Source organism: Netta rufina (genome assembly GCF_964035555.1).
Source record: "Netta rufina genome assembly, chromosome: 3".
Classification (NCBI taxonomy): domain Eukaryota; kingdom Metazoa; phylum Chordata; class Aves; order Anseriformes; family Anatidae; genus Netta; species Netta rufina.
The window spans coordinates 73,356,250-73,381,230 of record NC_140125.1 but is presented as its reverse complement, the minus strand read 5'-3'; the positions used below and the strand labels follow the sequence as shown (position 1 = coordinate 73,381,230).

The 24,981-nt window shown below is 39.3% G+C and overlaps 1 protein-coding gene across 2 annotated transcripts in view; it reads right to left on the bottom strand.

Annotated features, from left to right (window-relative positions):
- Window positions 1-7,735: 7,735 nt before the first annotated feature.
- Window positions 7,736-24,981, bottom strand: part of FIG4 (FIG4 phosphoinositide 5-phosphatase) — a 67,894-nt gene continuing 50,648 nt past the window's right edge. For both annotated transcript variants that reach the window (XM_084283571.1, XM_084283572.1), the window contains exons 22-23: window positions 24,441-24,530; window positions 7,736-10,790 (exon numbers count right to left, since the gene is read on the bottom strand). In XM_084283571.1, coding sequence (XP_084139697.1) covers window positions 10,613-10,790; window positions 24,441-24,530 — 268 coding nt within the window. In that variant the 3' untranslated portion in view covers window positions 7,736-10,612. The remainder of the gene's footprint in view (window positions 10,791-24,440; window positions 24,531-24,981) is intronic.

The window sequence follows — 24,981 nt, the reverse complement described above, 5'->3', positions numbered from 1 at the left end:
TGATGCCCCTGGTTAAACAATAACCTTGCTGCTGCTGCTCAAAGCAGTGCTGCTGGACAACATGAGGAAAGTACCACACACATACAGTATTACATAATTCTACCGACATTTTAGAAGTCTTTTATGCTAACATTTTAGGGTTTGATGTTCTTACTGAACTCAAAGCAATATTCCCACAATGTTCAATGTGAGAAAGAGCTGGACCTAGATACCCATGTCCTTAAAAATGAATTTTTATCTATGAACCAAAGATGAAATTACTCTCATACTTTCCCTCTACTGTCCTTTTTCTGAAGCTGAAGCTCCACGGTAGTCTTTGTAGCTGGAGCAACAGGCAGCCCCCTTCATATTAGTGTCATTTCACATGAAGGATACTCTGTTGGGACTGAACTGCGAGCAATGGCTTTTAAGCACATTAAAGTGAGTAGCAAATCTCCAGAAAACCCTTGCGGTTACTGGAAGAATATCTGAGATGCAGTCTGTGGAGCGTGGCATGCCTACAGGAATAAGCTACTGTAAAAGAGGGGAGGAAGAAAGGAAGGAGGGAGAGAGAATGTGAGTGTGAGAAGGCTTTCCAGCCACGTGGGCAAAAAGCACGCAGTCAGCAAAGAGGAGGGCTGCAACCTTCAGCTGGGATTCAAAGAACAAGTGCTACAGAGAGCCCATCAAGAGTTTGTGCTATGGCACTGTGAAGTAAGCTAAGGATAAGGATATAAAACCCTGGGACCAACTCTCAGCATGGATGAAAACTGAAAACTTCCCACTTATGGTCCCTTCCAAATATGTTTTGAGTTACAACAGGTCAATGTGCAAAATGATGCTGAGATGAGTGGAAAAGTGTCTAAAGCCACAGCACTCAGAGGAAGAGTCTTGGAAAATCTGTTTCTGCCAGCAAAAAGGAAGGAACTGAGAAATAGAGAAATGTGTGTTCATTATGTCCAAATATTAAAGCCTTGTGATTTCTTTATATAGGTGCTTGAGATTGTTCCATAGTTACAAGGTAAAAAACATAGTGAGCTAATGAAGAGGCCACTTACATTGAGGATATATATATATAGAGAGAGAGAGAAGATTTACAGACAGATATAATTAGCTCAAGTTAAATGGTTCCTTTGAAAAAAAAGCATACTGTACCAAACTCTTTGTAGTGTTGATGGTGTTTTGATGATGTTTTTGTTTTGTACTGGAAAAGCATCCTTCAATGGAAGATAAAAACATTCAACATCAGGGGATTCTGTAGAATCACAGAATGGGTTGGGTTGGAAGGGACATTAAAGATCCCTGAGTTCCTACCCCCTGCGATGGGCAGGGACACCTCCCACTGGATCAGGTTGCCCAAAGCCCCATCCATCCTAGCTTTGAACACTTCCAGGGATGGGGCATCACTTCCAGAGATGGGGAAGAAAGCTGTACTCTTTAAAATCACCTCCCATCTCTTGCTTTTATCAACCCACAACCCAACACAAGCTGCTGTCACACTGAAAGTACCCATCTCCACTGGCTGTGCTCATGCAGACGCAGCAATGCTTAGTCTGAAGTATGATCATGCAGTTAAGAAGAATGGATTTCGTGACCATTTTTCAGTTTCTGCAACACCAGGCACGTGGGCCCACCTCCTGGTGCCTGGGGGCTGACCATGTGTTGATGATTTCAGGTGGCAGTACGAGAAAATAGAGACATTTGCAGGAGACAGGTCTTTGATAAAATTACAGCAAGAGAACAGCTGTTTTACATTTATGTCTTCCAGGGCTTTTTATGAATAGCCTGTTCCCTTACAAGGATGTAATGAAGTGTCCCTAAAATGATACTTCAGGACTGCACCTGGAGCACTCAGGCCAAACTGCAATTTGAGTCAGTCACAACCTTCGAGAATGTGGAAAGGGTCTTAACTGCCTTTATTACCTGCAGCCTCTATTTCTGCCAGACAACGTTAATGGCAAAATCACTGAGCATCTGCTGAGGAAAAGGAAAAATTAAACAGAAGGAAAATATACAGGGAAATACACTGAGATGTTTAGTTCCAAGTCAGCTCAAATCTGCAGCCCAGAAATGACAATGAATAAGCAAACTAATGCCTACAGGAAGAATCAGGCAGAAATGCATCCTTGACTAAACTTCCCAGCTTCACATCTGCAACTACTGAGCTGAGAAGGTGAAGGGCAATCCTGTGAACCCTCAGAGCAGGTATGCTGGCCTGGACCCATGATACCAGAGACATGGAGACAGATATACAAAATCAGCAATGATGAAAAGATGGCTATGAATTGGAAGTTGTAAAAAAATAAAATAAAATGTAAAAAGCCCATCTAAGAAAAAACTGATCCAATAAGATATTTGTGCTATCCACAGTATGCTCTACACCCAGCATTTAATAAATGGGAGCATGGAGCAGGCATGCACTGATGATTAAAACAGATGAAGAGATTCAGTGATCTGTCAGGCACACACAGCATTAAACACCTGAAAGCAGGATATGCTAGGTAGATGAGGGGTCACACAGTGTTTACATGGCAGAGAAGTGAAGGTTCTCCAGTTGTGACCAATTATTTCTGAAGAAATATGAAGGTAGCCTTGTCTTCAGGCCATGGACGCTTTCCTGTGCTGGTGGCCGAGTGTTGTTCCCACATGAGCAAGTGCTCAGCAGGCTGCAGAGAAAGCTAACACACTATTCAAACCCAGTCTTTGAAAGTAAAACATCTCATGAGTGGGAAGTGGATGGGTCTCTGGGTTCTCTAAGGGTATAAATGTTACTGGAAAAGCCATTTCATAACATAATGTTCATCCGAAACCCAAGCCAAGGCAGCAGAAGGAGAACCTGCTGTCAGCAGGCAGAGGGGAAGCTGAGCCAAGCTCTATGAGTCCCAGGGGGGTCAGGGAGAGCTGGTCCCTGGACAAGGCTGTTGGAAAGTGTAGAGAAGCAACCCCCACCCATCAGCAAAGAAGACACATTTTTGGTTCAAGACTGGTCACTGAGAAGCTCTGCTGACCCTGAGCAGCCCGATTTTTTGTGCTGGCTGGTAACAGATCACAAGTGCCATGTACTCCTGGCGATGTGGGGTTGCCCTGACGTGTCCTGTGCCCTTATTTTGGAGAGGTGCTGTTCCAGAGGTGTGACTGCCCGTGTCTGGAGTGGCTGAGCCTCAGTGACAGCCTGGTGCCACCCTGCTTGCATACAACAGCCTGCTCTGAGGCCGTCGCACAGGGCCAGCTGGAGACGCTTGTTAATGAGAACCGCGCGACGCCCAGCGTGACAAATGTGACCTTTGGAAATTCAAATCAGGCTCGGCACATGTATCTCCCGAATGACTGCTGTGACTCCTGTCAGAGTTCACGGGGTGCCGGGCATGTCTCGGCTGCAGGGCCGTACATGTGCTGCGGCCCAGCAAGGCCTCGGCCCCACGTGGGCCCGCGCGTGGTGGGCCCTCAGCTGGGGCTCCGCAGGGCTTTGTACCACCAGCCTGCCCGCTTGGCTGACAACGTGAAAGCAGGCGGTGTACTTGTGTACTAGCTTGTGTACGGCTAGTCACTCAGTGCCTTTCTGCAGCTCCTAGCAACTGAGTCATGGCCTTCCTCGCTGCTCTTCCTTGCGCATCGTCTTGGTTGTTCCACACACCTCGCTGAGGTCCAGCCCGGACAGCTCTGGCTCTTCCCTTGTCTGCCCTTTTTCCTTTTCCCCTTGCCTCACCGGGACGCACACTAGCTCTTGCTCACCCCTGGTGTGAAGCCCACTGTAAAGGACTGCCAGCTCCTCCTTAAAATCCTGCTTCTGATATGAAAGGTTTCACTGAGCTGTCCCTCTCTTGCTGAGCAGGAGCTCATGATCCCATAAAACAACTTTCTGTGCTGGGGAGAAGGAAAACAAGAATTCCCAAATGAGCCTTCAGCTTCACAGACACAACTTGTGAACATCCCAAGTCTGCTATCCAATAATTTGAACAGGCAAAAACCTGGGAAGAGAGCGGCACAGAGCATTTATTGCTGCTATGGGAGAAGCTATTACAGGATTTCTGGGCTGTGGAAAATGTATGCACACAATGAGATGGGTTTAAATGAGAGTAGAAATGTTACTATTTTCCTTGGTTTCTTCTTATTCTTTTCCTTTCTCCTCATGTGCTCTACATTGTATTTCCAGGGAAGTATGGAGGAAAATAATAAAAAATAAATAAATAAAAATTAAACAAATGACTCATTGACGTCAACTCTGAATACATTAGTAATAAAAGAAGCAAAGCTAAGTATTAGTAATACAGATTAGACCAAAAAAAAAAAAGTGCATATACTGCTCTCGTAGCATCTTTATCATGCTATTAGAACAATTCTGAGTAATGTTTTTACCATGGTAAATTATTACCTTGGGCCACCTGAATCAGAATTCCCAGGAAAAGTGGACAGGGCCTGTCTGGAACATCGGATGCTGTCAGATGCCACAGACTGGTGACATAAAGAAGCAGGTTTTCTCCCAGACCTTCCCGTCCAGCCTCCTGAGGTGGTGCTGTGTATGTGTAGCCCAGCCAGCTGCTGTATACCTACCGATGGGACCTACCTTCAAACAGAACATGGTCACACTGCTATCCGTAGGCATCAGCGGTGGTTTCAGTGCAATTCAGGAACTTTGCTCTCTCAGTTTACCATTATTGAGGCAGAAAATCCTGAAATTATCTATGCAAATGGTGACTCATATAGAGTAATTTTGAATGTTTTAGTAACAGGCAAACAAAAACCCCAGAGTGAAATCAGGATGGCAGGTTTAGCCAAAAGCATACATTTACTTTCACATTGGCAGCTTCCACTAACTGCAGGGAAACTAAAGCACTGGCCACCCTGCAGGTCTCTGCCAGTATCGGTGAGCAGCAGTGCAGCTACTCACAAGCCTGCAGAGTCTGAGCTGGGCAGGTTGCAGATAGCAGCCACCGCCACGTCCTGCCCTCGGCTTGATCTCCCCACGTGGTTGGGAGAGGATAATGGAAGCTGCATTTTATTGTAGCTTAGAGACATCCACACGCTCACCTTTTAAACCCATTCAGTCAAGACATCCAGGGTACGGTAACACGTGCTTTAAGGAATGGGGTAATGGGCTGATTTTAAGCGTGCCAAGTCGCTTTTAAATTTGAGTTTTGCTCACACAAGTGGACACGTACCAACCATCCTCCTGAGGTCAGAGAAAGGGACTCTGAATGTATTCCAGGGTTAAGAGTACTGATACAATTAGGCAATAGCAAAATCAACATTTGTTTATTTCCATCATTGGGAAAGAACAGAACCCTCCCCTGCGGAACCAGAGCAGCCAGAAGGGACATTGGATGTAGTGTGTGAATGTGTCCCTGCATGACAGACCCAGCAAGGGGAATTCCCCGCTTGTGCTGGGGACTGAGAGGAGACACAGCCCTGAAGGAGTGGGAACCATACTGCAGCTCAAGCCTGCAATATAGTTAATGTTGGTTTTAGCACAGGTAACAGCCACAGAAGGTGGCAATGTGAGCCCCAGCCCTGTGCTGATCCCAAGAAGAAGCTCTGGGAGGGAATAGAGGCATCCAAACTGAAAGGATAAAACATGCCAAGGGACCTAAGCCAGACCTGTCACTGCACAGTCCCTCACTGGACATGGCAGTGAGCTTCGTAATGTGCCGACAGCAGCTCACTGAAACTGGCTGGATCCACTTGCTTGGGAGTACGAGCCAAGAAACACCTCAACCCCCCTTGGATATCGCTGTGCAGTGGGGTGCAGCACGCTGCTACGGCAGGGCCAGAGGCAACCGAAGGGCACTACTCGAAACGCTCTCACTTCCTCAGTCAGAGCAGCTCTCGTCTTCCTCTGGAGGAAAAGATTAAAGTGATGCCTGCAATTTGTTCAAGCACTAACATCCTGTACCCAAGCAGAGCACTTCTCCCGAACGTGTTACCGAGACACGGAGAACCCAAGAGAGACAACACGCGCGTCTGGCACCGCCACGGGAGGTAGGAAAACAAGCAGGGCAGATGATGGCATAGCCGGCCTTTATAAAGGAGAGATATGGATTGCTGCAGAAGGATTCAAGGTTTTTCAATGTAAGGTTTTTTTTTGTTTTGTTTTGTGTGTGTTTTTTTTTTTTTTTTTTTTTTCCAGTAAAAGGATTTAGGGAGTTTTCATTCAAGTGAAAGCTCCAAAAAGGTGGGTAGAGAGGGGGAACTGCAACTTGTGGCATGGTTCTGGGTAAGTAAAAGGATTTTGAGCTACAGGTGGTGGAAAAGGTGAAGGGAAATTAAAAATAATAATACTAACTAAAAATCAGAAGAAACACAGTGAAAATAAGATAGCAATAGGCAACCCTTATGAAAAAGGAGTACCTGAATTGGCAGGGAATAGAAAAGGAAAGCGCTCTCTTGTGGCCTAGGGTTTTTGAGGGGATTTGGAGGTTGCAGTATGCACACTATCTCCTATGTTCAGTGTGCTACAACAGGAAGACCACAAATGCACACTCTGCTGCTACTGTAGTGCCTAAAAACCATGCTGGGCTTTAGCCCCAGCAGCACAGCTGCTCCTAGAATGGGAAAACACCTAAGGGCCGCCCAAGGTAGCTCATTACATGCCATTTGTCTGTCCTGCCCTTATTACCCCACCTCTTTATTCTGTATAGATGAATACAAAGTAGGGGAATTTAAGTGTTACAGCCAAGCCTTGGTCAGATATGGCAAGAAGCATGTATCACTCCTCTAGAAATACAGTAATTCATGAAATGCTTGTTTTTCAAGCCTTTTCTCAGTGCTCTTTTACTTGACTCTAGTAGACCGATTAGGGTTTTCTTTGTACCACAAATTTAAGCTCCATTAGGTAACTGCTGAACATCAATATTTGCAAGGGTTGCAATTTTAATGTATGATTTTTTTTTCATGAATACTTCATAACATATTGCACTAGTTTCATATTACTTTTAAATCACCACCAGAAGTGACAAGCTCAATTAGGTTTTTTAAGTATATAAAAGACAGAGGGAGGCATGTGGGAGCCAAGCACATTTTCTCTGTTCCACATCAGTCTCCAGGTGATCACTCAGATTCAAAACATGCCAGCAAATGGAACTTCATACATAATGCAACACTCGTGCAGCTATTGAAGTCACACTGCTTTATCTTCAATGAGCTGTACTTGGGGGTGTGGTTATTCACCGAGAACTGACAGGGTGAAATGCACATGGAGAATGAAATACCTCGAGAGAAGCTGCTGTTTCACCTTATCTGACAGGTCACATACTTTGGGGTTTATTCTAGTGATGACTGGCCTGTCTGCGAAGGCCAATGTAACCTTCCTAGGATCCTGTGCAAAAATCTCCAAAACTCAACACCAAAATGAGGAGCTACCTTAAACATTATCTCAGAAGTAAGTACAGCTCTTTTACCATTTCCCCTCTTGTAACTGCAACAGTGTGCACATTACAAGCATTGTATTTCATGTCAGAGTCTTTCTGGAAAGGAATTTGAGTGAGAGAACAAAGACAGTGAGTGGGTTTTGCAAGTGGGAACAAAACTCTCAAGGACGTGAAAGTACCAACAAAAGTGCTGGGAGTAATTACTCCTAAGGGCACAAGCATCAGTCTGAGCAGTCACAGAACACAGCTCAAGCTTTTGGACTGGCATCAAGGAAACACTGGCTCAGAAATGACAGTCCTAAACCCATGGCTGTGCCTCCTCAATTGACAAGGAAAGAAACTGAAGTCATTGTCTCCATGTATACATTTTGGTATTTTATTTAAATGTAGTCTTCAAACACATCAGAACAAATTAAATTTTGGAGGAAAAAACACACGTTTCTCCGAGAGAGATTTCTCGTCCATATGGATTTATAACATTAAGATGTTAAAGATCATTAGCACTTAGGGTCAAAAAAGCACCATGTTAGTATTCACTTACAACACAGCCCATTCTTTGTGTTATAAACAAAGATATATATTACTTTGCACACAGTTTCCTCAGCTTCTGAAAGGTAAACAGATTCAGAACTTCTCACATAGCTGACAACTGGAACTTACTCTCACAAGAACAGAATATAGCAAGTACATGCACACCAGCATCTCTGGAATCCTTTGTGCAACTTAACTTGTGTGGGCAATGAATATATTATCCTTTTCAATTAATGCTTTACATACACAAGGCTGCAGATTTATTCAGACAGTTGAAAATTTGTAATTCAATCAGTGTTAAGCTAGGAGTCCTTGTTTGTGTGTTGTTTTATTTTTTTTAAACAAGCCTAGTAAATAGTTGACATCAGCACCCTGAAGTGTTCTTAGCAGTTTCAGTACTCTCGTGGTAGGACACACAACCAAGCACCTGAAAATTAATGCCCAATTATCTCATGAAGTAACGAACATGGCTCAAACCACAGTGAAAACTAGTGTTTTTGTTTGCTTCTTTTTAAAACCTTTTCTAATTGGAAGGAGAAACAAGAGGCAGCTATATATGCTGCAAGATTCAAGGGGATGCTGCTATAGGACTGTCATGGCACAAATTTAGAAAGACACTGAAAATCATGGCAGCAGATAATGGGCTGAGATACCATTCATCTCTCAAAACTGTAAAACCAAAACCCTTTAGTCCTTTTTTGCTAAACAGTGTTTGAATTGCTAAAGCCTGAACATATTTTCTCTTAGAGCTGTAAAATTATTTCAATTCCTGTATTTTGCAGCAACTTTGGCTGTTGAAAAAAGATGCATCTTTCACCTATCTGTGGTTAAGTGGCACACTTTCAAGGACAGCTTTTATGAAATTCCAGTATCTACGAGCAACAGAAGTACAAGGAATGTGGTCATCTACAAAACATCTTTGGAAATAGTTTAAGTGCAGTAAGAAAAGCATGCATGTGTTTTGTTAGGATAAGGACTCCAGCTCTACGTTTTTCCAAAGGAAACATTTATTCTTTCCAAGTATTTTTTCATAATGGACAGGAGAGTTTGGTACTTTTTTGTTGTTGTTTTTGTCTTAGTTTTTGTTTTGTTTTGTTTTTCCAGAGGAAAGAGGTTGCCAGTTGCATTGAAGTATTACCTGAAGTGTGTTTTCATTCTCGCACCTGCAAAAATACCGTAATTTCTTTCAAAACAATATGAATCAATTAACAAAAGAGAATGGACACCAACATTTTTGGTAGCTTGAGGTATCACATTCTCTAACTGTCCACACACGAATCATTTCCTGAAACACACAGACCCCACAAGATACTCGAATCTCTTTGTTCACTGCATCTCTTTTTTTGTTGAATTACTGATAAAAATGCTACCGACTGCATGAGATATGCAAACATATGCAGAATATGTTTGCAGCATGCAGCCAAAAATCTGGAGTAGCTGCCTGCAAGCGACTTACTGTGAACACAAACGTGTTCGCTACATCTAGCATGCAGTTGGCTGACATTCCCCAAATAAGTCATTCAGAGTTGGTCCAAAAAATTCTGAAATATGGCCTGTACAAACACGTGGAATAACATCATCTATCACGGATGCTGTTGTTGCTGCCAGTGTTCCTCAAGGCAGAGGGCTAGAAAGCAGTGTTGGAAATTTTAGCTTGTAATTGCAAGTCATAGGTTTTTGTGTGTGTGTGGTTCATTTCTTATTTGAGAAAATGTTTTGATCACAAGACCAACTTAAATAATCTACGTCAAATACCTGATACCTCTCCACTTCTTACATAGCACTGGACATGATGCTCGGTCTTCCCTACACCCAACTACTGCTTTCCCTTGCATGACCGTCCCAGCTGATCCAGTCTCTCTACACCACTTAGTGACATAGAGTTGTTAGGAGGCTGTAAGCTTATATCTGGAAGCATCTTAACTGAGCAGAAATATGAGGCTGGAAAGAATATGCTGCAAAAAGGGTAATGCCTGTCATAGAGTAAAATGGTCTTGCAACCTCCAAGACTCTAAAGCCAAGAGCGTTCCCTCATTTACAATGTAGTCAGTGAGTGGTTCACCTCAGAGGCCTACTAGAAACCCACAATAATTATTCATGAGCCATTTCCACCCTGCATGTAGCACAGATTTGTAGCTACTAGAACCAATGAAGTTAATTTGACACAGATTAGAGTTATAATGTTAGTCTAGGTGTAAATTTTGATTTTAACATAAGCAAAAGAAAAAAAAAGCATAGTTTAAGAAAGCAGCAAAGTGCAAGAAGTCATTTGGGCAGTCAATTTGCTAAAAATCTCAAGAAATATCAGAAAACATTTGATTGTAAAAAAGATTGTTGCCATAGAACAAAGAGGAAGAAAAATATTCTACTCTGATTCTTATGTACAAATCATTTCATCTCTGCTAGCAAACATAAGAATGTAAGTAATATAAAAACTTAAAAGACAATATTTTCTTTGCCATAAATCACTACATACCTTTCCGTTATTACAGGTGCTCAAATTATTCACTTAATCTCTTAAAATAACACTTTTCTCTTCCAGCTGAAGAGCAGATATTAAATCACTTTTTCTCTTGTAAAGCATGATAACCATAAATGTGCAATAGCAAACCATAATAGATAGAACTGTTAGATAAATAAATTTATTATTGCAAAATAACAAAACTAGATTTCCTTTCCAAAATTATTTTTTGTGACCTATCAGTACTGTAGACTTCACATGAGAATCCAGCTTGTATTTAGAGGTATCTGTTTCGAATGTACTCTCTGTACATGAAGAAGTCCTCTTTTCCCAGTGGCTGCATGTTTCCTTTTCCAGCCTGAATGTGCGCATGAAAAATCTCTATTGATTTCCTATCGGCTCTTGGAGGCTGGACTTCGTAAATATTATCTTGAGAAAAGGAGGAGATTGGTATTCTGGAAAAAACAAACAAACAAACACAAAAGATATTCAGAAGTTTAAGTAAAACAACTGCATGGTTAAAGAGGAGTATTTATTTTCCTTGAAATATATATTATATGAGAATCAACGAAAAGGTAACTCTGCACTTGATAATCTATTTACCTAGATTGTGAACACTACTGCAGACCTTGTAAGACCCGCTTTCCAAGTAGGGTAATTAGGTAAGATGTCACTAATCACATTAAGGATACTTTCTGTACTTTCCTCACTCTGTCCTCATTTTTTCATCCTTCCTCAGATCTGCTATGCTCAATAAGCACCCGAGCTGACCTGTGCCATACATTATAGCAGGTAACAGGAAAATGTTATTGAACTACCCACTTAGCAGCAATTATAACAACCAAGTGATTATACTCTAAACCACCAAGCAGAAAGAAGTTAACAGATAAGAAATTTCTATCTAACTATAAAGAAACAGAAAACATAGTACCAGTAACAGCACACTCTATGCACTGGGACAAAGGATGATTTATGAAAATCATAAATCATGATTTATGAAAATATATTTTGAATAGTTTCATAAAATACTTGCTGTCTTTGAATCCTAATATTTAAACCTACTAATCTTACGAGAGATACATGTAGTCTGAAAGTTTACACGAACCTGAGTATGTCAGACCTTTTCTAAGCACTACTGTGAATCAGACTCACTTATAAGGTAGAAGCTGGTCTTTCAACTGCAACCCTTGAAAACTGCAAAGCCAGCAGGTCAAAGGAAATGATTGTTTCCTCTCTGCTCCAGGCTCGAAAGACCACATGTAGAACACCATGCCCACTTCAGGGCCCTCCAGTACAAGACATACAATGAAATACTTGGACAAGTTCAGCAAAAAAACCAACAAGATGGTTAGAGAGCTGGAGCACATGACATGTGAGGAGAGGCTGCAAGCACCGAGTTTGTTCAGTCCGGAGAAGCTAAGGCCAGCCTCATTCTTGTCTCCAACTACCTAATGGGATGGTATAGATAGCGGGGAATCAGACTCTTCTTGGAGCATTATAAAAAGACAGATTTCAGAAAGGGCATGTAAAATGCAAGGATATTCAAAACTCAAGTGTACGTGGCCCTAAGCAGCCTAATTTGGTCCTGATCCAAACCCTTGCTCAGAGGAGATGACCTCCAGGGTCCTTTCCAATTTATAATATTCCATGGATCTAAGCCAAATTCCTCAGCAGTAATAATGTGTTCTCCACAATCAACTGCAAGGTAGTAACAAAACTATTTATACTCAATACATAATAAATGAATAAACTCTAGAAGTACCTGTGTAGCAAATCATTTTCATTTTAAAGCACTCAGCTATTGTGAAAGCAGTATTCATAAATATACTATGTGCATTTCCCAGCAATATTTTACTAATTTATTTATAAAACACTCCCAGAGTTGAACAGCGTTGATGTTTACCTGTTTGATAGCAGATCAGTTTGGATTCTGCAACAGAACATCAATGTCTAATACACTGACATCTGAAGGCAATCTACGCATTAACTTTTCTTTCTGTCAATACTGTTTGATTTAGTGGAAATCTGATTTTGAAATGAACTCCAAGAAAAAAATATCTGACAGAACTCAGAGTTATCTAGAACATTGCAATACACCTGTAAATCCTAAGCAGGAGAAATAAATCATTTCTTGGTTATGAAAAAAATGACATACATGTTTTGAAGAGTTCTCTGAATCATCGGTTTAATATATTTTTAGTCTGTATTTCAGCTGGAAAAGCTAATTTAACTCTTTAGATATCTATAAAAATACATTTGCTTTATAAATACTCTCTGTAAATGAAGCTGCCAAAGTATTCACTACAAGAGGTACTGAACAATCCCTTCTCCAGTATATTCTCCCATACTTCAGCAAACAGGATTGAGAAACTACCTGAGGCAAAATTTGAAACTGGGCTACTGCTTCCTGAGAAGTGATTTCCAAGGGTGATTTTTCTGATGTCTCTCTGAGACTTACAGAATCCTTTGGGAATAAGCTCTACTACTTGGTTGTGTCTGATGCTATGCTCCTTTCATTTGTGATTATGTGCCTTGGTTGCTCATAGCTCTTAGACTGAGAGAAATGGTGAACAGTCATTTGCCTCCTCCACATCACTATTATACAACTAAATGTATTTCATTTCTCCTCACACACTAGTTATTTTCTGATCAACCTCAAAATCTTGTCATTTATGGAGCTTTCCAAGGCCTACTACATCTTCTTTGATAATGCATTGAGCAAAACTGCATTTAATTCCTGAGATTTTTTTCAACTGGCTTTTTCATTTGTCACCTACTACTTTAGTTACCAAAGACAAAATTTCTAAAAGCTTCACGTTACTTAATAGTGTATTGGAATAATAGCCAGTGGCTGAAAAACAGTCAGAATGCTATTGTTATATATTGTATTAGCATATGTATACATTTTTGGACTATGAAATTACAGCTGCAACTTCCTATCAAAGCCAATTATTTCCGAAGGCGAACATTAACCAGCCCAAATGCAAGGAAGATCCACATATATTAGCATCATTGCCATACTGCACAGAAACCACAGTCATAACTCACTATCTGGGTGCTCTTCAAGAAACAAGAAGTTACTTCTGTGTGAGTAACCTCCTCTTTTAGAGAGAAAAAACAGTCAATGGTGCTTTTGAAGAACTGGGGCACTCAAATGATGGCACAGCTCTTCTATAAATGAAACACAGCAACGTTCTTCTAGTTGTGCTATGACCAGGAAATAATGTTTGCAAGGTCAACTTGGAAAAAGCCCCACTTATTCCCAGTCCACTGGAAGAGAAGTTTGAAGACAAACTTCCAGTACAACAGCCAGCGGGTATCAGCCATTCAAAACTACCCAGCATTTATACTGTAATAGCAACCATTTGATTTCCAGAGAGGTAAAATAACGAGGCTGCCTCTGAATTTAAACTTAGTTAAAACTGATAATGCCAGAGTAAATAAAACAATCAAACAAAGAAACAAACAAACAGAATGCAGAACTGACTTCTCTTTCAAATCTCCATCACATAGATTTTACGTTTGTGTTTAAGAGATGAAAAATTAAATTTCTGGCAAGAGATTAGGCCATGTCAACGTATTTTTCTGTTTGCAAAAGCAGAACACACTTTACTACTTACAGTTTGTCAGATAGCAAAAGTTAAAGGTTACCTATTTATTACATCTTGAATTGTTATGATAACATGGTCTAACATTACTAGTATTTTTTATAACTTAAATAGAAATACCACCACTTATTTGAAATATAGTTTGAAGGAATGAAGTTACAGGAAAAAAACTCAAAACCTTTGATTTTAAACAAGATGGGACTACAACAGAAGTTTCCTTTCAAGCCCTTCTGACCACCTCCTCGAACTAATCAAGTAGTTTGTATTATACTCCCTTCCTATGAAATACAATAAATTGAGTAGCAATATGAACTAGTTTTATAAAAAAGTGAAATACAACTGCATAGATTTAACATAATAATGCAAAAATATATACATGTATATATATTGTCTGGGAACTGAAGACAAACATTGGACTTGCAAAAGGTTTACACACATAAGCCATGATACTTCCTGATTTTACTGAGTTCTTAGCACGTATAGTGCCAATTTAAAACACGTACATTTGTGCTTTCTCTCTTGGGACTATGCTGAATGGCACAGAATATTGATTGTTTAGTTGTTACAACTACAGCATCCAAACAGAATATGACATTTAACTGAAAATCCAGCCTTTCCCGACTATTATTCAATGAAAGGTGCCTTAGAGGATACTGCACTCTTCATCTACACATCTTAAAACCTGTAGTATTTATGTAATGCAATTCTAAGCGCACTGCACAGCTTTCATCGGAGAGGTCAGCCCCTCATCTTACTGTCACTTCTGGACCACTACTCCTCAGAGCTACAGACGTTACATCAAAAACTGTCCTACTACAGTCCTACTGCATAAGGAAGAACAGACAGAAGACGCAATGCTGCCCTTAATGGTTTTCTCCTCTTTCTCTTCTTTTCACTGTATGCTTCTCCCAGGATCTCTGCAAGGGAAAGGGGAAGTCATTCAAACACACGTCCCTCAGATCTAAACACCAGGGAAGAAGAGTGAAGTGTGGAAAATGACACCTCTAATTCTTCTTTGTTACTCTTACTTATTGTACACAGAGTTTGTTGTAAGGAAAATCGGTCAGTGCATTTCCAGTCTGGACTGCTCTTCCCAAAAATAATCGATGCATCAGCTCCAGCCCCAAATTTCCACTGAAGCAAATCATGGAAACGTGCTTATTCCAGACTACAACCAGCTAATTTTCAGCAACGTAACAAGAAACTGCTCTGACTTATATTGGACTTTAATAGTTATGTGGGATGGTTGCAATTTAGTGTCTTAGTGACACCACTGTTGGCTGCAAAAGTAGCTGTACTAAAAATGAACCAGGACAGCTCTCTCTTTTTAGGCACTCAACTGCACTACATGTACAATGCACATTTCTGTTGGATCTTTAAAACAGGAGAACATATGAGCTGGCCAGTGCCAGCTCACAGCTAATTGAACTTGGCTCTGGGCTCACATCATCTATACCATAACCATACTTCACCAGTTGGTCTAGTATTACTATAGTAAAGCTTGTATTAAAAATTCCTGCTCTGCTCCATGTTCTCTGTATAAAATGTATTTTATCTGAGTGGAGGAAAGGGGAGGAAGTTTTATCCTAGGTATCTTAGCAACATTGCAGTGCATTCAAAAAGGTGAATGCAGTGTTTTAAAATCAAAATGTAATTGTCCATTCTTTACAACTTAATTACCAAATGCTGATCAATTCAATCATAAATTTGGTAGGAACTTTAAAATGCAGAGTTGTGTGGACAATTCCAGTAGATGCTGCAATGCCTGATAAGCTAGATTTTACTGTACTGTAATCGGAATAAAAGTTTAGTGTAAACAGGGTAAAAAGGATTGTGCACAAAAGGCAGCACACTGTTACTGCCATAATAAGTATTAAAATTATTCCTTTAATCACTAACTTCTGAGGCATTAGATATTAAAAAGTGATTACAATGTAAATTCTGAGAAGTAATGCCTCTTATAGGAGGAATTACAACAAGTATTTCTTCATGAGCCAATCGCAAGTTCCCAAGCAGATAAAATTCTGACCCAATTTTGAATACTGCAATTTAGTTTTGTTCAGCTATGATTATCACAGCTGAGAAAACACTCTAAAATCTATTTCTACTCTTAGAATAGGAGAGAGAGAATAAGCATTCACTTTTAAGAGGCAAAGATGAAAAAAAAAATTACTAGTTGCTGGTACTGTGGCTGGTAATTTCTGAGAAAATATAGCCACTGCATATTGCTCAGGTCTGTGTTATGCAGCTCTTGGTGTTGAATGTTAGTATTTTTTGCAAGTTTCTCCAAGCTCTGATTTTTGGAGCAACTTGTTTCTATGCAATGTTATGTTTCAATGCTGATAGACATCGTATTAGTTTCCCTAACGGATAAGGAATCTGTGGAGGAACAGATCTACTCTTGGTCTTAGGGCAAAAGATGTTACTCTGAAAGATATAATGCTTGAAACATAAACCTAACTTAAACATAAACATTACTGCAAGTAACTTCAAGATAAGACTCCGGTCCTTCCACAGTTGTACTTGTTTTAGAACCTGTATAAAAACCCCTTGTCTATGCAAAGTAAAATGTTTTCATGTTAAATGACATGAAAAATATTACAAATCGTACATTTTCAAATCTTACAATACTGTAATGTTCTGTCAAACTACAAATTGAAGGGCAGAATTCTCTGCAGGTGTTTTACAGATGTTCTAGGAAGCCTGGTCAAAGTACTCATCCCTACAAGCAATACAGGAAAAAAAAAAAAAAAAAGACAAAAAAAGACAAAACCTATCACCAACAATGTCAGTTATAAAGTCACTGGTCATCCATAGAGTTTGTCTGCATATCTAAGATCAGTTTGCTAGGTTGCATCACAGAAACATTTGTCTGTTCTAGAATTAAACATGCGTAGCTAAAGAATTTGCAAAAAAAAATGAAGTTTTACTGCACAGAATGAATTCTTGTTCTTCCTTATTTTTAATTGTTCTGTGATTCCTGTTGAGGCTTCTTAATCTCAGAATTCTGTGGTACTACACTGGAATGTAAACTAATAATAAAATGTGTATTTTGATGCTTTTCTTGAACAACACAAAGCTCTTATTTCAAAAGAGTTGAAACTTGTGTAGATTTCACCCTCTGCTATTACACTCTCACCAAATCAGCATTTTGTTTTATTTTTCATTAATAAACTGCATGAACAACATTGTGGGAATTCAACTTTTCTTTCTATTTTTTCCCCAGAGTGGCTGTTTCTTCTAAGCCTCACTAACATATTCTTCCAGTTGATTAGAACACACTAATGTGGGTGTTTTTCAGTATTAGTACCAAACACTAGTCCATCTATATTTATATCTAAGTGCTTGTAAAGTAGACTGCTTTTCAAAGCACCCACAGCTTCTGCAGATATTTACCTAGTTTAAAGCATTCAAGCTGAACCTCTAGCAATGGCATTTAACACCAGAACACTGTGATAACTTAACAATATCATTATCTAGCACCGAAAGGTGATACCTCCTCAAATGTAGCTGGCCTGCTTAGTCTGCTAGAAACTGAGCATTATTAAGCAAAACCAAAACATAACAAAACCCACTACACTAATTTGATTTTTTTTCTCTTTATTGAATTGTTTCTAAAGACACGACATTTCTGAAGCACTTGTGAGTCAAAGTAACTTCCTTAGACTTCGTGAAACTTGGACAACAAAGTGTATTTTGAGCATTTAGTTTCTTAAATCTCTATTTTCAACATGCTAAAAATGTTTTGAGAGAACTTCAGTTTCATGCATGCCAGGTTTGATTAATAACCCCACAAGAAACAATGGGCACAAACTGAAACACAGGAAGTTCCATCTAAATATGAGGGGGCACTGCTTTACTGTGAGGGTGACAGAGCACTAGCACAGATTGCCCAGAGAGGTTGTGGGGTCTCCTTCTCTGGAGATATTCAAAACCTGCCTGGATGCCATCCTGCGCAATGTGCTCTAGGTGATCCTTCTTGGCAGGGGCGTTGGACTAGAGGATCTTCAGAAGTCCATTCCAACATCAGCCATGCTGTGATATTAAACTGGAAATTTTAATGGAGTGCTTGTATTATCCAGTCATTTAATTAAAGGCATTTATCTAACATTACTCATGTAAAAATCTAATCTGATGAATAGGTTTAATAACAGTAGAGGCGCAAAGAACAGCATGTTATTTAGGACTAGGCTATCATATATCCCTGAGAGATCTGTATTTCTATGTCCTCCCAATGAAAATTACACAGACAGGAATGCAAACTCCATGTCCTGAATGACAGCACCCTTGAAATGCGAAGAGTTAGAGCAGTTACTTTCATCCCACTTGTGACCAGGCTTCATGGTGTTATCATCCCACTAAGAGTAGTATTGTCTCTACAGTAAAAGATATGGTTATAGCAAACATACAGTTATAGCTTCAGTTTCAGCAAAGATGTTTCACACTTTGAAGAAGTGGTGCACGGACTGCTTAGCTCACAAGTACAGCAGTCACCAGAAAGCCACTAGATTAGTTCTCCTGAAGTCCTAAAGAGTATCTGAAGAAGGAGATAAAGCATACTCTATTGCCTTGTTTGAATCCTAAGTAAATAGATCTGACCTACAAAACTCTGGCAAATCTAGTTGCTTGTTTGTTTGTTTCCCATAAATGATATTCCCTTAAATTGCTTGCTGAGCTTTTGAAAGAGTCTTCAACATTTTTTTCCTTCCTTTGGCACCATTCCCTACATACAACAAAATTTCAATCAGTCTTCAGGAGGGGAGTGGACTGAAAAATAGGAAACCTCCTCTGTCCATTAGCACATACTACTGCAAGTTGTTTCTTGCAGAACTGACCAGTAGCAAAACCTGGACAGCATCAAGGTCCCTAAGGAATCACCTGAAACTAACAGCATGCACAGTTTTAAAGGTTAGAGAAAAAAAAAGACTCTCTTTTCAGTTATACATCCAAATGAGGATTTTACAATCCAAGTTAGAAGCAGCTTCTCTAAAGTGCAGACAAGGAATTTGAGAGAAGGTTACAACACTTGATACAGAAGGGTGATCTCTGAGGCAAGATCATTTTTTTAAAGTAGGGATGATTTATGCATACCACACTAATTCAAAATTTAAAGATTCAATCAATACAGAGGAACCAGGAGATAGGACAGGACAAAACAAGGCAGCTACCCAAAGAACTCACTCATGCACACTCCAAAAACAAACAAACAAACAAACAAAAAAAAACACAAAAAAATGGGAGAGGAGAGAGGAGGTGGCCACTGAAAGGGACCTAGACGAGCTTGAGAAGTGAGCCCATGTGAACTCAATGAGGTTCAGCAAATCCAAGAACAAGGTGCTGCACCTGGGTCAGAGCAATCCCAGACAGGAGATTAAGGGGGCTTAAAAAAGGGCTTAAAGGGGGCTTATAAAAAAGATGGTGAGCAACTTTTTTGCACGGGCAGATAGCAATAGGATTAGGAAAAACTGTTCTAAACTAAAAGAGGGGAGGATTTCGATTAGATGTTAGGAGGAAATTTCTTATTCAGAGGGGTGGTGGGGCACTGGCACAGGTTGCCCAGAGAAGCTGTGGATGCCCCATCCCTGGAAGTGTTCCAGTTCAGGTTGGATGGGCCCTGGGCAACCTGGTCTGGTGAGGGGCATCCCTGCCCATGGCAGGGGATTGCAACTAGATGATCTTTAAGGTCCCTTCCAACCCAAGCCATTCTGTAATTCTGTATGACAACTAGAACCAAAATCTGAATGATTTTGGAGCACCACACCAGAGACTCACTATTAGATGTTGTCTCAGCAGCTCATTCTGCACATTCAAAATAAAAGGAGGAAATAATCTAGTTAATAAACGAAACACTGTGAGAGAAAGGGCATGATCCCTGGTTCATGATAGTACATCTTGTACTACAGGAGTGAAAAGACTGTAGCTCTTACTGAAGTTATAGGAAATGCTCATTATTTTATATGATCAGTGCTTATAATGGAACCATCTAGTGTAATTATTTCCAATATAAAAGAGAACAATATATTACTCCTCAATGAATGCTATACTCAAATGCATAGGGGAAAATACTATCTTTTGACTTATGCAGTAAGTCTACTAATAATTAGGCAAATGATAAGGAAGTTATTGAAGATGACATTACCTTAATGTAATCAGGATATGAGCTTATAATTTCTAAAAAGTTACTTGTTGACTAATTAATTATGAATGTGCTTTACTTTGGCCTTTGTTCCCACAGTTGTGTCAAGAAACCATTTAGATATTTAGCAAAGGTTTCATGTAAAAAATATACTAACCATTCTTCAGATCCCTTATTCATTTACTTCTGCCTTTCAACATAAAGACTGCCCCCCCAAGAACTCCTCAAGAACTCCTGAGATTTAAAAACATAGCAAGATGACACACTCAATAACAACTGTTTGTTCTGTGCAGTTATATGGAAGTGATGCCACGTCTACTTAGCAAATTTAACATGATTTTTTTTTCTAATCCTCCCAGAAACAGACATTATATGAACAAATTCATATGGAACTACTGAAAGAACAAGACAATTGCTCTAAGCAGAGGTAACCAGCTCTCAAAAGTAACAGCTTTCAAAAGTAGCTAGGGCTGTAAAACACTCCATTAGAATTACAAAATGTTCTGCTGTATTTTTACTTTAATATTTTGAAGTGGTACTATCAGATTAAAAATACTCCAGTAAAACATTCAGTAAGTTAACAGAAATTGAAAATTACGCATTGAACTTCAAGAGAATTTTGAAAGCACGGACTACAAGATACATCTTTGAAGAAGGTCCATTTTCTAAAGATTTAAGGAGAACACAGCTCTGAACCTTACTGCAGGTATCACTGAATTATTCTCCTACTTGAGCTTCACCAGTGCCCTGCATAACAAAATAGGATAGTAGATGTATATGGATTAATTAAAGTTGGTGTAAGCATTGTTGCTGTATTGCATAGGCCACAATGTACAGAGGCACTGAAAACACTTTGTACCCTGATGTATGCAACCAGCTAGCTGCTCTTCATTAAAGCATATCTACACTCTTCTCCAGAAGTGCTACAGTGAATCAAAACACTCAATTCCTTGTTCAAGAGGAAATCAAATTTCTAGCACTCCTAGATTATTTTTATCACACTGCAGGGAGTACTAGGAAACTAGGTACAGGTGCATGGTGTCAGCCAACAGCAATTATACCACAGTACTCAACAAAGTCTTTCTTCAGATACACCATAATACATTGTACTAAAAGAATCACGTTTGTCCTTGTTCAAGGGTCCATTTTTTGCTTCTAATCTATACTTGCAGTTTCTAAATTTAGGCCAGAAGCTTCTTTCTTCATTATTTCTACAGTGCATATTCACGTTCATAAATGTGCTAATAAAATGTGCTCGACGAAATCAATTTGCCCCTTAACAGTATATATAATATCTAATCTACTGGTTCAGAACACATACCTTAGGTAATAGTAAATTAAGAAATATTTATATTGGCTTTATGTAGTTGATACATACAAGTGGCCACAGGATTTAAGGCTGTGAGATTTTACAATCTAAAAAGGAGATAAATACAAGATTTTCTTGAAAAATGTGGGAATGACATTGATGCAAAAGTTAATCATGCATAAGACATTTATATAACTGTATTCTATCTCACTGCTGATAAGAAACCAAAGTTTTAGACTGAGTACTTCATTTTACTATAAAATGACTGGAGTTTAATTGTATTTTTATCTGCAATGAACTACTGGAGAATGAACTTTTTTTTTCCATTTTAAAATGTACCTAACACCATTTTTTTCGATATCTTGAAGAACTACTGGAGACATAAGGGAACATACAGCCCAACAAAATGCAAGATGTGCCTCAGCTGCTGGTACTGAAAACTCTCTCTCAGCCTAATCTTGAGCTTAATATGTTTATACTATTTTATGTCTAAAAGGTTACTATTCTCCAAGGAAGTTTCTGGTTCAGAGCACCAATTCAAATATTAGCACACAGGAAGAAAGCTTCAGTGTTCCAGAATTGAACAACATGCTTTAAAAGAATGGCTACATCTATGACTTTTCTTGAAAGAACATTCTGTTGCCATCTAAACAGTACGTCAAAGTTTTTAAGAAGTTGCAAAACAAAAGATTAAGGTTTTTCTTTTTTCCTTTTTTTTTTTTTTTAAGCTGTACAAACATAGACTTTCAGGAAAACAAACAAACAAACAAAGCCAACTACCAGCTATAAAATACCCTGTTTCCTCTCAGATCTGCACAGAAGAACAAATTAGGTCGAGTTGGCAGAGAAAGATGAGCCGTATGATTTTAGTAGGAGGAGTGACAGGAGGCACAGATTTGCGTGCTCTATGACTTTGACACTTTCACAATACAGATATGCAAGGAAATTACACTTGAGAAAAGAATAAAAAGAATGTCTGACTCCACCCATCTGTCATCACAATTATATGCATGGATTCTTTTTATTATGTTCATTTTACAGCAGTGGAGCATGGGGAACCATTTTACAGCAGTGGAGCATGGGGAACAATTTACTCTAAGTTAAGGGGGGCAAGAAAGGAATCATAGAATGGCTCGGGTTGGAAGGGACCTTAAAAACCATCCAGTTCCAACCTCGTGCCATGAGCAGGGATGCCACCCACTAGGTCAGGGTGCTCAGGGCCTCGTCCAACTTGGTCTTGAAGACCGCCAGGGACGGGGCATCCCAACCTGAATGATCGTCTCCTACAACTGTCAAAAACACATTGGGAGATTTTGCAGTTACACAAACAGAATCACCTTTGTTCAAAGCAAAAATATTCCTATTGTTATGAAATGATTTCTTAATAACTGTTTCCTTTCAAAACACTCTGAGTTGTTCCTTCATGTTTAAAAACAATTTTACAGTTTGCCAACCTAGCTTACTATTTTAATACCCATCAGATATAATTCATTATAAAACTACAGACATATTCACCTACAAAGTGTAAGCTTATTAATGATGAACAAGGCACAGTGGTGCCATCAATTTAAGTATATATAATATCAAGTGACTAAGAACTGATATTAGGTAGTATTTATCTTACACACAATAATAGATCTGTTCCATGGTATCCTGCTCCCTCATTAGACACCCACAGTCTTTATTCCTGCTCAGGCAAGAGCCACGTTCAGGCTTTCCCCACTTCATCAGCACACAGGGAATGGACTACAGGGAGTGCAGGAATCAAAGCTGAGGTGTCTGTACATCAGTGGATTGCTGTAGAGGTCTGTAGTCCTACGGAGTTGCAGTGCTGTCAGGCAAGAGATCAGGTACCCAGAAACACAAGCAAGTAAAAGCCTGCCCTGGTGAAACTTTAAGCAGCCTACAGTACAGGGAGATTTCAACTGGGAAGTTAGGAGCTGATCATCTAAATGTCACGACCTGCATCAATAATAGTATGATTCCTGAAAAACATCATGATCCAATGTTTTTAGTATTAAGAAAAGATTCAGATGATCTGTCCTGGCACTAGAGGACATTCTTCTACAGTGATAATCAATTCATAATCATAAACAGTTACATTTCCTATCTCAGTATAAATTAAATAGATACACCTATTATAGCTTTATTTTTCAGCTTAAGTGAAAATTTAAAAAAAAATACAGAGAAGTTACTCCAAATATCCCTACAGAGTGATACTCCTACCATCCTACCTCAATTGCCTGGCTCTGTTGAATACGGTCCTTGTGTGAATCTTTTGGGATTAAAGTATTCAAGCAGTCTTTTTTTGACAGGAAGAATTTTGACCTCGATTTTCCCTTTCCTGAGGAAAATGTCGTCGATTTTAATTGTTCAAATAACATTTATGCAGACTCAACATGCTCTTTTGTTGAAATGCACTGCATACTGATTTAAGCTAGCAGATCCTCTGATTTCAGTGACAACAGATAGGTGTCAAGTGCACAAAACAAAGCAGGAATCCATTCCCCCTTTACCTGACTCTCCCTAGCACTGGACCGTCCATCAGAAAAATAAAAATAGAAAAATATCCCATTTGACCTCCCAAGACTCCTTAAATGCACATTAAAATAAACGCAGGGCATTTGTAGCTTTCTTAGAACAAATAAACCGAAGGTTACGGCATATTAAACTCTGAATTGCAATTTTGAAAGTTTTTTATGAAGCGAATGTATGTCAACCAACCTCTTTCAAGCTACCTTTTTCAAAAGCAATTGTATACCCAAACACATACTCAATAACTTCAGCATTTTATGTAGTGATAAATCATGAATGCTAAGAATTTAGAATGCAAAAATCTTGACACAACAAAACCTAAAAAATAAACAAGTTAAAAAACAACAATAAAAATGCACTTTTTAAGTTCCAAGGGAGAAGTATGAACCTGGTTCTTCATGCTTTGCAATGAATCCTCAACAGAAGTATGGCTCTATAACATCATATTTACCTGACAATTTTTTAGGTCTAATAACAAAAGTAACTACAAATAGGCTAAAAGAAAAAGAATACTTACAAATTTATAACTCTATCCAAGTGGAGTTTTGAACAAAATTGCTGGCTGCTCTTGTCTGGTTTATGTTGACTCTGTCCCAGCTGAACAAATCTGGGAAAAACAGTAGAGTACATTGGAGAAAATGAATGAACTATCTCCCAAAAACCTCAACAGATGAAAGAAAGTAACACAAACAATAAGTCTTTAAGTAAAAATATGCAAGTCACTGACGCAAACATGCCCCTGTGGTAAATACGAGAGAGTTAAAACCTCACAACAGGTGCATGTGAATACTCAGCAGCTTCTTTTAGCTTGAAAAAAGTTTGCCTGTTAAATTAATAATCACATAGGAATTCAAGGAGCAGAAACAGGCCTCTGCTCCTACAAAACAGCCCGCAACAGTCACCTCCTATGTCTTCTTCAAAGCAATCAGTCAGTTGGGTAACCTACGGTAAAAGTCAACACAAGAGACAAAGTCCCTCAAGAAGTTTCAGATTTAAGTCAGCCCTCAGACAAACTCAACCTAGTCCATTCAGGTGAAATGGTGGCAGTCCAGTTCACA